The 12,679-nt window shown below is 57.5% G+C and overlaps 1 protein-coding gene across 1 annotated transcript; it reads left to right on the forward strand.

The window, feature by feature from the left end:
• Positions 1-3,811: 3,811 nt before the first annotated feature.
• On the forward strand, positions 3,812-11,465 carry LOC139359291 (TBC1 domain family member 3B-like). The gene is made up of 13 exons (XM_071081915.1): positions 3,812-3,890; positions 5,181-5,220; positions 5,709-5,789; positions 6,240-6,347; positions 6,677-6,786; positions 8,035-8,083; positions 8,609-8,729; positions 9,407-9,501; positions 9,898-9,963; positions 10,434-10,533; positions 10,892-11,044; positions 11,091-11,220; positions 11,327-11,465. Exons 1-13 carry the CDS (start codon positions 3,835-3,837, stop codon positions 11,463-11,465), a joined length of 1,248 nt encoding a protein of 415 aa, XP_070938016.1. The 5' UTR covers positions 3,812-3,834.
• The last annotated feature ends 1,214 nt before the right edge of the window (positions 11,466-12,679 follow it).

Here is a 12,679-nt window from a genome sequence, read left to right on the forward strand (position 1 = left end):
AAGTTCCCTGAACTGTGAGTCGATTAAACCTCTTTCCTTTATAAACTACTCAGTCTCAAGTATTTATTATTATTATTTTTTTTAACAGAGTTTCAATCTTGTCACCGAGGCTAGAGTGCAATGGCACCATCTAGGCTCACTGCAACCTCTGCCACCCAGGTTCAAGGGATTCTCCTGCCTCAGCCTCCCGAAGTAGGTGGGATGACAGGCGCCCGCCACCACGCCCAGCTAACTTTTTTTGTATTTTTAGTTGAGACGGGGTTTCACCATGTTGGCCAGGCTGGTCTTGAACTCCTGACCTCAGGTGATCCACCCGCCTCGGCCTCCCAAAGTACTGAGATAACAGGTGTGAGCCACCACGCCCGGCCTCAAGCATTTCTTTACAGCAGTGTGAAAACAAACTAAAACCCCTTCCCTGAGGTGCCTTCTGCTTAGGCAACCAGCTGCCCCATGTTCCTCCTCTGCCCCCTGGTCTTTCTGTTTCCCTGATGAGGGCCAAGTGATAAACAGGGCCAGTCGCAGCCCCATCCTACTGCAGCCCGTGTGGCTGCTGGAGAGGCTGCGCTCCTTTCCTCACCCCAAGGGGCCCTGATACGCTCTTTGGATCCTGGAGGAAACTGACCCCCTATTCTCACACTGGTGCAACTTCTTCCAAGACCTCAAAGCTGGACAACGTGAACCGGTCTTTTTAAATGTCTCCACTTGCTAGGGCTGTCACTGGGACAGCACTAGAGGGTGGTGCCAATGGATGAATGGATAGATGGATGGATGGACAGTAGTCCAGGGATGATGTCCCTGTCTGAACTGAACTGGGCCCTTCCTCAAATGAGCAGACTTCCTGAGTGAGTTTATACAATTGTCCCTTGGTATCCATGGAGGATTAGTTCTAGGGTCCCGGGGATGCCAAAATCCATGGATGCTCAAGTCCCTGATATAACATGGCCTAGTATTTACATAAAAGCTATTCACATCCTCCAGTAGACATTAGACCATTACTAGATTATTTGTGATATGTAATACAATGCAGATGCTACATAAATGGTTGTGATACTGTATTCTTTAGGGAATGATGACAAGAACAAAGTCTGCACATGTTCACTAGAGACATAACCATGCAATTTATTTTCTGAATGTTTTCCATCTGCTGTTGCTGAATCCACAGATGCATAGCTCCCAGATATGAGGGCCAAGTGTGCTTTGAGAGTAGGGTGGGTGAGGTTGCTAATGAGTACAGGGGAGCAGGTGTCGATCAGAGGTCCCTGCATTGAGGCATCTGGACGCCCTATCTTGGGACTTGAGACTCCGTTTGAGTGGCACAGGCAGACTGAGTCCAGGTCAAAGTTCACCCCTTGAAGCTTCATTTTATCCCAAGCTCTTTCTGGACCCTGGAATTTGGCATCCCCTAGGCCCTGGCAGGAAGGACAGATGAACCAGATTTTAGATAACATGTCTGGAATAGAGTGAGGCCCTACTGTGTGCCTGGCACTTTCCCCACAGGATCCTCTAGCTAGAACATTCAAGGGTCATGGTGAGAAATACTCAGTTAAAATATCAGAAATTTAAAAAAAAGATACCATTAGAGACACGAAAATACCATTAAGTAATAGCAGTAGCATTTGTATTCTGAGATTCAACAGTAGTGGTCACTTCCCTCCATCCTTATGTGTATCCCACACCACCCTGGGCGAGGAGGGCTGAGGTGAGGGAACACCCGTGGATGCTCTGATACTGGTCCTGGGCCTCGGGGGTGACAGTGATGAGGAACTGGGTGCACACATGAATGGGGAAGCCAGGCCTGGCCAGAGAAGGCACACACACGTGCACAGATGCGTTTACCCATGTACAGGTGTGCACGCATGCACACAAACACATCGCAGGCAGGCATGTGGCCGCCTCAGGCAGCGGAGGACCCTGACTCTGGGCCCTGCTGACCCGGGCAAGGCACCACTGTGATGCGTGCCATGACCTCAGAATGTCACTGGTGCTTAGCACCAATCCGCTCTCCGGCCTGCCTCTGTGTTCTACGGCAGTTACCCACGCACAGTGGTATCAGCTACACACGCACGGTGGTATCTGGGACCAGTTTTGTGGACTCAAAGGTTTTCTACCTGAGAGGCATAACGCAGGCCAACTGATTCATCGGAATCAGGTGAGTGCGACCTGCTCTCTTCCCTCCAGGCTGACTTGGGGACAGTGGCTATGCTGTGGGTGGTGTTGGCCTCTGGGCAGCTACCGAGGAGGGTCATCCCTGAGCACTCACCGGTCGCCCGTTCTACACTGCCAGTGTAGACGATTGGCTCTTTCGTCCTCATGGTGGCTTCATAGAGTGAGTGCTGTTCCCTAGTGTACCCATTCGACAGGTGAGACGTCTGGGGTCAGGGAGGCGGTTACCGGCCTGGGAATCCAGACAGGACCCTGGGTTTTGCTCTCAGCCCTGCCGTACGCTGTGCTGGAATTCAGGCCTGAACCCTGTGACCTCCCTGCCCTAGATCCCAAGTCTTCCCAGGTTTCCCATCCTGATGGGGCAGAGCCTGGCCCTGGCAGAGCCACTGGGATAGATCCACTGTGGGTGGGGGAATAGGAGGGTCCTCAGAACACCTCTGTGCCCTAAGCTGGGTCCTGATGGTGGCTGTGGGCCTCACTGAACACACATGGTCCCTTGTCCTGGGGAACCTTCTGTCCTTGGGTAGCTGTGGAAAATGAAGGAGCCCTGGAGGGCTGGCTGGGGGGAGACTATCTTCTCTTCTGTTCAAAGGGGTCCGGGCACTGGGGTTCTCTCCACATATTTCTTGCTCTGTCTGGTCCTTTCGAGGCCTCGCCCTCCTTTTGCCCCAAGTGTTCCCAGGAGGGATGGTCCATCCAGGTGTTCTCTGGGGCCAAGGACCCACTGTCCTTCCTCAGCGACCTGGGAAAATGAAGCCCCCTCCTGTAGGGACAGCTCAGAATGGTGGAGTCCAGTCCCTCCCCGAGTGAGGGTTTCCACTAGCACAATAGATCATTTTCATCCCCCAAACCGAACACCCTCCTGCTCAACTGGCATTATTCCTAAAGTGGCTTCACTGTTCAGACTCAACAGCCACGGGAGCCAAAGTGATGAGTGGAGAAGAACAGAGCAGTCAGGAGAGATCTTGTTCCCTGTAGGAAACTGGACATCTCTGTGGTCCTGAGCATCCCAGGAGGCCGATTGTACAGAGACCTCTGGTCGCTGACCCCAGTCTCCCTCCATATCCCTGGAATAGCCCATCATGGGCCCTTCACCCTTGGCAGGTGGACACTATTCAACCTGCTGGGGCAGGTGTGTCCCCATTTCATGGCATTTGGGGATGATGGGACTCTCTGTCGAGGTCGCACTGTCCTCAAGTCCTTGGGACGATGCCCACCCCTGCTTGGGACTGGAGACTGCAGAGACTCATGCATGTGTGGGACACTAGGTCTGGCGCCTTTTTACCTGGGGGCGGTGGTGGAATGGGGGTTACGCAGCCAACCAGCATCTGGGAGCCTGGCGGGAACGGTTCAGGTGTTCTCCGAAGTTCTCAAGTACAATGTAACTTTTAGATGATTTTGTCTCACAGGATGGTAATCGTAGAGGATGCAGATAGTTTGTGGGCACAGGAGCGAGAGAATATCATCATGAAGTATGAGAAGGTACAGGTCGGTCTGCTCCTTGGAGGGAGGCCTCTTCCAGTGCGCCCTGGTCAAAGGGTCCTGGGCTCCCTAGGAGCACAGAGTGGGCACGGGTGGCCACTACCCCCAGGCCCTTGCACCCTTTGCCTTGGACCCCTCACCAAGCCTCCCTCTGGGTTACAGGGACACCGAGCCGGGCTGCCAGAGGACATGGGGCCTGAGCCTGTTGGAATCTACAACAACATTGATCGCTTTGGGATTGTGCAGTGAGTCCTCTGTGCTCCCCTCACCCCTGAAGCACCTTTCTCAGCTCAGGGATGGGTTTGCTTTCAGAAAGGCCTTTCTGAGGCAGGACTGCCTCGCCGGGTCAGGCCAACCTCCTTTCCAGGGTCAGAACTCCTCCCTGACTCCCCTGCAGGTCCAGCCCGAGGTTGCTGTTAGGCCAGAGGGGCGGGGCCCATCTAGGGAGCGAGTGGGAATGGAGACTGGCCTAGGTCAGGCCCCTGGACTCTCAGCAGTTCTGTCCCCAAGTTAGCACAAGAGAAGCGGGGTAGCCTGAGGGTCTGGCCATGTCTACTTGGAAACAACGCCAGTGAAATCCAAGGGTTGTGGCTACAGGGTGAGGGGACGCCTGGCCCAGCCTCAGGGCTGTTGTCCAGCGGGTCTCTGAGGGCCCACCTGCCCCTGTCCTCCCTCATTTCCCTAGAGCTACAGCCCTCACTGTCCCCATGGGGAAGGGGGAAAGGTATGGGAACGATGGGAGCGGTGGCCCTAGGAGAATGGGGGAGAAGATGGGCAGGGCCCCGTTCTGGGTATTTCATGGTGAGGCCAGGGAGGCAGCAGGGCTTGTGGCTAGAGACCCTAGGTCTGGTGCTGGGAAAGGACCTGGGGCCATGTAAGAGGAGCCCAGCCAGGAGTCCATCCCTTAGGGTTCATAGGATGGAGGGACAGAGGATCCCGGGGGAGGTAGGGTGGCAGGGAGCTGATGAGCCGTGCCACTTCTGAAAGGCAGGGTGTGTGGGTCAGGTGCAGGGAGAGGCAGGTGGAAACTGGGAGTCAGAACCTGCAAGGGCCTTGGGGCTGTTAAGTGGGATGGGGCCCTGGTACACCAGGAGTACACCGGGAAGGTCTCAGGGCAGGCTCCCTTGACCCTGGTGGTGTGATGTGGTCACTCCCTGAGGGACTCCTGTCAGGGCCCAGTCGCCCACCCTGGGCAGCCCCCATCCCACCTCAGGCCTGACCTTTCTCAGCTCCAGCAGAAAGCACCACCTCCAGTCCAGGACGGGCAGCCCCATTGTGCAGCCTGACCACCCCCCACACCAGGGGCCCCAGTAACCCCGGCCAGGCTGGCCCCGCACTCCCTCTTCTCCCAGGTCCTGCCCCTCCTGGGAGTCAGCCCCACAGGAAGGCCCTTGTCCTCCCTTCCCTGTGTCTTTTCCTGGACTGAGCGCTGAGCTGGATAGGGACAGAGCCTGTCCTTTCTGGGGGTTGGGTCCCAGTCTCGGGGAGCTCCAGGCCCTGTGCAGGTCCTCAGTTCTGCCTGGGTTGTCTTACAGTGAGACAGAGCTGCCTCCTGCCACTGCTCAGGAGGCGAAGGTAAGAGCCTGATGCATGGGGAGGGGGCTGGTCCAGGGATGTGGGGACTGGGCGGGTGGTCGGTGAGGCAGAGGAGGCAGCTGGCCGGGGCAGTGGCGGGTGAGGGCAACACGATGTCCCTGGGAGGGGCAGCACTCCCTGCTGGAACTGACCCCAGGTTGCTGTAACTTTGGCAGCTTGATAAGATTCCAAAGTGAGAACCACAGTTGTGGCTTGGGGGTGGCTGCCCGCCTGTGTCAGGACCCCACGTAGAGGCTGGGACCTGACCTAAGACTGGTGTGTCTGTGGCCTGAGGATGGCACGTCCCGGGGTCCCAAAGCCAGCCCACTGGCGCTCATTTGCTCAAAGGCTCTCAACCCTTAGGGTCTGCCCTTCCCTGGCTCTCTCCAGCTGGGTCCACCAGGGATCCAGAGCCCAAGATCCAGCATCCACGGGCGGCTCTGGGAAGCCTGGCAGCTCCGCTAACTCCAACATTCCCCATTTGACAGCAAATGCGGCGGGAGATAACACGAAAGAGCAAGTGGATGGAAATGCTGGGACAATGGGAGACATATAAGAACAGTGAAAAGGTAATGTGTGGAGGGAGAGGCCCCGGGAACCACTCTGCAGAGACAGGGGACGGGCACCCATGGCTGTGGCCTGGCACCGTCAGCCTCTCAGAGGGCGGGTGGCACACTGTCCTCACCCAGAGGACTGCAGGCCTGGTCGGTGATTTGCCTGCCTATTCGTGCAAGCGTCACCTTGCCGGGAGGGAATCTGAATCTAGGGCTGGGACCACCCGGAGCTCAAGGCTAGGGATGCCCTGGTGACCCAAAGGAAGGAGAATGTTCAGATCAGAGTCCCGACTCTGAGTGTCTATCCACTCTTTCAGTCCTGGGAAGGGAGACTGTCTCCCAGCTTAATGTCACCTCTAACGAGGAATCATGGGGCCAAAACCAACCATTTCCAGAATCCTCGGGCTCTGGTCCTCACTGGGGTCGCCCCGTGGCCTGTGACACCAGGTTGTTTTCTGCCCACAGCTGAGAGATCGAGTATATAAGGGCATTCCCATGAACATCCGGGGCCAAGTGTGGTCAGTCCTGCTGAACATACAGGAAGTCAAGTCGAAAAACCCCAGAACATACAAGGTACGCTCAGCCGGAGCACGACAAACAGGACAGGCCGTGTCAGGGGCTCAGGTCTCCAGCTGGAGGGAGCATCAAGCCCAGGCTGGGGGGTGGGTAGGATGGTCAGATGCACATCCTGGGCACGGACGGTGACATAGTCGCCACAGACAAACTTGGCTCTGGTGACCCTCCCCGGCTTCAGTAACAAGCCAAAAAGCAGCTTTGTGCAGAAGGAAACCTTCCTGCTTTCCTTCCTTCCCGGAGTGCTGACTGTGGGCTGACTGCCATTTGGGGTTGGGAGTCTTCCATCCGTTCTGAGGCTGCTTCCTCCTCTTGGCCCTGCCCTACAGGTCATGAAGGAGAAGGGCAAGAGGTCATCTGAACACATCCACCAGATCGATGTGGACATGAGCAGGACATTAAGGACTCACATCTTCTTCAGGGATCGATACGGAACCAAGTAAGCCTATGGGAGCCACAGGGTCTCAACAGAGATGGAGTGAACGAAAGGGATGGGGGCTTCCCCGGAGAAGAGGCCAGGGTCACCCAGGAGGGATGACAGAGCTGCCAAGACCTCCCCTGACCCAGGGAGCAGCCGGCACCATGAACTGAGCACCTGGTTCCAAGCCCTGGGCCAGACTGGAACATGTGGGGCCAGAACCCAGGAGGATCCTGAGGAGACAAAAGGCAGCAAACAAAATCATGCACAATGGTGAAAGGTGCTCTCCCGGACCCACGGGGACCCATGGTAGGACTCACGGGAGGGTGGCAGGATGGAGGGCCCATGAGCCTCTCCAGGCAACACTGACAGCACCAAATGCTGGGGCAATTAGGGGTCCTGGAAACTGTCATCCTGGTCTGCTGGGAACAGGACATGGCACAGCCACTTTGGCAGCCAGTTTGGCAGTGACTCACAAAGCTCAATGCACTTCAACCACGTGTCCCCAAAGTATCACAAATATTGAACCCACTGATTTGAAAACTGATGTCCACATGAAACCTGCATGCCACGTCCGCTGCTTGATTCATCGTCACTCACACAAGGAGCCTTCGGGGACAGTCTTCAACATGGGAAGGGGGAGAGCAAGGCTGGTCCTCCCTTCAAACGGAAGACCCAGTGAGAAAAGGGAATGAGCCAGTGATGCCCGCACGAACGCGGGTGGATCCTAGATGCATTTTGCTGAGGGAAAGAAGCCAGACCCAATAAGCTACCACGTAGGATTCCCATTCCTGGGCCATTCTGGAAAAGGCCAAACCATAGGGATTGAGAAGCAGTCTGGGTGGCCGGGGGCTGAGGGATCAGGGAGAGGCCGGGTGCATAGGGGCCACCCTGGAGACTTGGAAGATGAAGGAGTCACTTCAGGAGGGGCTGGAGCGGTCGCCAGGAGACTCTGCCCATTGGTTTACAACCGTGGAGGAACTGTACACCCAAAGGCTGAACTGGCGTGTATGCAAACTGAAAATAAATAAAGAAAATCATTCAGAGTGAAAAGGATCAGGCAAGTCACTGTACAACTGGGCTATCTGCATGTCACAGATGTGGATTTTACTGAAACATTTCCTCAAAGTCAAAGGCCCTGAAGAGCTCACTGCTTATCTGGTGAATCATCTGAACCTAAAGTGGGATTTGTTGTTAGGCTTTGTAGACAAAGTGAAACTTACGGCATCTGCACAAAACAAACAAAAGCCTCATTTCTCTCTTTCCTAGGCAGCGGGAACTATTCTACATCCTCCTGGCATATTCGGAGTATAACCCGGTGAGTATTCCCGGCAGTGACGTTCCCGGGCAGTATTTCCCTGTTCACAGGAGTGGGTGTCTGGTGGGGGTGTCGCTGCTTCTTTTAAAATTAGTATTTGTGAGCCACCAGGATATAGGAGGTAGGACTCCGGCTCACTGCTGGCATAAACCTCCAAGCAAGGGGGTGGTCTCAAGGGGTCAAGCTGAGACACAAAGGAGTCGGGACCTGGACTCCTGGTGTCACCTGGGTCTGACCACCACTTCTCAGAACAAGAAATGATGCCCTCCTCTTGGGGCTGCCCCAAAGCCCAGGAGCTTGGCAGGGTCGCATGCGGGATGGTGCCATCAGGAGACAGTTTGGACAAGGTGCTGAAGTGCCTGATGGACTTGGCTCTTGTCATGAAATGAATTTGCATCCTGAGGAAGCCTCTTCATCAGAGGAAGCCTCCCCAGTCACCTCTGCCCTCTCCAATGACATGAGTCCTCCCAGGTGACCTTAGTCCTCCCAGGTGATATCCTTTCACGGTGACTCTGGCTCTTGCAGGAGGTGGGCTACTGCAGGGACCTGAGCCACATCGCGGCCTTGTTCCTCCTTTATCTGCCTGAGGAGGATGCATTCTGGGCACTGGTGCAGCTGCTGGCCAGGGAGAGGCACTCCCTGCAGGGTAGGTGAACAGGTGCCCAAGGGACCTCATGCAGTCAGACCCAGGGATGGCCACCCTGGCCAGATGATCTCAGCTTTCAGCCAAGGCACCTTCCTTGGCCAGCTCCTTGGGAGTCTTTAGGATGTCTCTGCTGAGGGTCCCACAGGGGTCCGCGGCTGACCCCAAAGCCCAAGTCAGACGCCTTTCATCCCCATCAGCAGAGGGCATCTCATCCTCCCCGTGGCCACCCTCTGTGTCCTGCTGCCACGCCCTCTGGATCTGATTGTGTAGCTGACTCTCCAATCCCTGAGAATCCTGCTGCCCTTGGTGCCCATGAATGGGCCGACCAATCCCAGGTGGCAGCATCTCCCCAACCCGTGTCCCCTGGCCTGAACTCACTTCCAGGAGACGACCAAGAGCCCAGCACCCACCCTGCTCTGGCTGCCGTGTGGTGGCCTCAAGTCATGTTTGCCCTTTTTGCACCCTGGTCCAGGAGGCGTCCAGGGGAACCTCCAGCCAGGCTCCAGGGGATGTTCCTGCCCCACGTCCCCAGAGCAAAGGCTGCATGGTGGGTCACCAGATGGGAGGGTGAAAGGCCTTGAGGTTTGGTGGCCTCTCCAGCTGCCCAGCTCTTCCTGCTGATGGCTCCACATCTTGGGGGAAGGCTCTGATTTCTTGATGGGCTGGGGGCTTCTCAGGATTCCACAGCCCAAATGGCGGGACAGTCCAGGGCCTCCAAGACCATCAGGAGCATGTGGTCCCCACGTCACAACACAAGACCAGGTGGCATCTGGTGAGTTTATGGCATCTGGCGAGCAAGCTTGGGCTCTTCCCCAGAGACTCTGCCTCCCGTGGCGCTGGAGGAACGGGGACTGGAGCCCCTGGTGGGGCTGGTGACTGGATGAGTCCAGCCAGGGCCTGACCTGGGACGTCGGGTTCTCCATGGGCTGGGAGTTGGATTCCTTTCCTGCCCTGGAGGAGACAGAGGCACAGGGATGGGGGCCCAGCTCCCGCAGAGCAGGGCAAAGGGCAGTGTGTCCACCGGGAGTGTGGGAAGGGGCCGGTGTTGTGGGGAGCCCTGGACACCGCCCAGTGTTCTGCACTAGGGGAAGGGTCTTCAGAGGCCCTGGAAGAGGGAGGTTTTTAGGGCAGCCCAGGGGGCCCTGAGCACCTCTGTTCCTCCCATCAGGACAAGGAAGGTCTTTGCGTGCAGGATTCCTCCTTAGGCTGGCTTCTCCAGACGTTGAATGACGGGGTAAGAAGGCACAGGGAGACCCTGGCTCAGGGACCCTCCTTGCCCTGCAGTGCCCTGCTTCCCCAGCCCGGGGGTCTGGCTCACCCACAGCCCACCGGAGGCTCCGCCCACAGGGGGGGCCTCACAGGACACCCAAACCAAACCCTCTGCCCAAGAGGGGTCATCCCAGGGCAATGACTGGAGCTCAGGACCAGCCTTATAGGCAGACTGGGCCAAGACCTGACTTGGGAGGGATCAGGGAAGCCTCAAGCCCTGGGCAAGCCCCTCTCTCCAGGAGCCACACCCCCACTCCAATGAGTGCCCCCCATGAGGAGCTGCAAGACCTTGTCTGACCCAGCGCCCTGGAGGGCTCAGGAAACCCTCATGGGGAAGGTCACTGACTCTGGGGACTGAAGCCCCAGTGGGCTCAGTTCGAGCCACCAGCCCCAGCCTGGAAGGGCTACAGTCTCCCACACCTGCTATCCCCACAGATCTCTCTTGGGCTCACCCTGCGCCTGTGGGACGTGTATTTGCTGGAAGGAGAACAGGTGTTGATGCCGATGACAAGCATTGCCTTTAAAGTTCAGAGGAGTAAGTCTACATGTGCCCAGTTGGGCCTGGGGAGCCCTGGGGTCAGACGCTGACTTACCCGAGGGCAGCTTCCTCACACTGTCCTCATGATCCTCTGTTCTGGCCCAGAGGGAGGTCTGGCCAGGTGGGCTGGGCAAGGCACAGTGACACCGAGCCCGTCCCCCACATGACCCAGATGAATGTCGTGAGCACTTCCCTACCCAATTCCCCCAGCCACGGTCTCCTGTGCACATCCAAACCCCTGGGGTGGCCACAAAAGATTCCCGCATCGCCTAGTGGGAGACTGAAGTGGCCACGGGGTATCAGCTGTGCCCCCTCCCAGGGAACTCTCCTGACCTGATGTCCACCCTGTCCCTAGAGCGCCTCATGAAGACATCCAGGTCTGGCCTGTGGGCACGGTTTCGGAACCTGTTCTTCCATACCTGGGAGTTGGATGATGACTCTGTGCTCAAGCATCTTAGGGCCTCTACGAAGAAACTAACGAGGAAGCAAGGGGACCTGCCACCCCCAGGTGAGCTCCAGTGCCATGTCCCCCCCCATGTCACCCTCTGGGGCAGTCAATAATAGGGGAGTGCCCGAGACCCGCAACCCTACTACCTGGGCCTTCCTCTTCACCTTTTCTTCCTCCTCTTCCTCCTGGACTCTAAGAAAGTACAGGAGGCCACCGGTCCTCACGGCAGGCGCTCAGTGCGTGTGTACTGGATGTGTTGTGCCCGCAGGAGGGCGATGTGGGCAAGACCTTCCAACAAGCCGCCTCCCACATTCCACAGTGTCTCTGTCTCCCCATCACAAGGCCATCAAGGGCACTAAAGAAGCCAGACCCATTTGTGGGAAACCCTGCCCCTCCCTGCAAGCACCCACCACCTCAGAGAGCAGCAGAGGCCCCTCATTCCTGCACGCTCCTCCAAGGTTTCCAGGACAACAAGCCTTGAGCCAGGGAGACAAGGGAATCGGGTGTCCCTGATCCCAGAGCATTCAGGGAGAGGGCACAGGCTGCACCCCAGGCGAGAGCCAGAGCCAAGAATTCAGCCAGATGTGGGAACGGTCAGTCCTGGCATGGACTGGGCAGCCCAGGAAGGCAGAGGGTGACCCACATCCAGGTCCAATCACCCACTGTGGAGATGGGTCCCCATGTGAGGTGACAAGGGGCTGGGTGACATCCAAGTCCCCTCCCACCTGAGTTCTCACTGGGGGCTGTATCCCTGGCCCAACAGCCCTGGGACGAGGGTGTGTGGTAGGAATCCCCCAGCCAGTCCGAACCCTGGGGGCAGTCCTAGGAGCTACCTGTCATGCCCTGATAGCTTCCCCATGCCAGGCAGCACACACCCCTCCCTCTGGGATCAGCAGACTACAGGCATGTCCTGAGTGTCAGACCCCGGGGCCACACAGAGATCCTGAGGACTCCAGAGACCCAGGCAGGTGGGGCCTGGCCGGGAAAGGCCTACATGGGCTCAGTGGAGACGCTGACCACGTCTGTTTTTCTTTCAGCCAAACCCGAGCAAGGGTCCTCGGCACCGAGGCCTGTGCTGACTTCAAGTGGCAGAACGACCCTCTGCAAGGGGGACAGGCAGACCCCTCCAGGCCCACCAGCCCGGTTCCAGCGGCCCATTTGGTTAGTTTCCCCACCATGGGCACCTCGTTCTTCCACATCTTGTCCTGGTGTGGCTGTCCGGGAAGACACCTACCCTGTGGGCACTCAGGATGTGCCCAGCCCGGTCCCGGCTCAGGGAAGACCTCAGGGTTCCTGGAGATTCCTGGAGTGGAACTCGATGCCCCGGCTCCCGACGGACCTGGATGTAGGGGGCCCTTGGTTCCCCCATTATGATTTCGAACAGAGCTGCTGGGTCCGTGTCCCTTCTGAATGTGTCCTGGACAGCCCCGGGACTGTGGGACAGGGCCAGCTGGAGAAGCCCGCGGGGACCCTGACACCAGGCCCTGCCCAGGCCCATCAGGACTGAGGGAGGCCAGGAGATATCCCACTACAACAGGGCACCCCGTCTACGGACAAGAGACTTGCACCCAATTTCTACAATGGCACCGTATCCCAGGAAGACCAGCTGGCCACCTGCTGGCAGGCGGAACACCCTGCGGAGGGGGTGAGATTGGCTTTCACCGCACTGAGCCACAATGTGGACATGGACTTCCA

Source organism: Macaca nemestrina, chromosome 17, assembly GCF_043159975.1.
Source record: "Macaca nemestrina isolate mMacNem1 chromosome 17, mMacNem.hap1, whole genome shotgun sequence".
Lineage (NCBI taxonomy): Eukaryota > Metazoa > Chordata > Mammalia > Primates > Cercopithecidae > Macaca > Macaca nemestrina.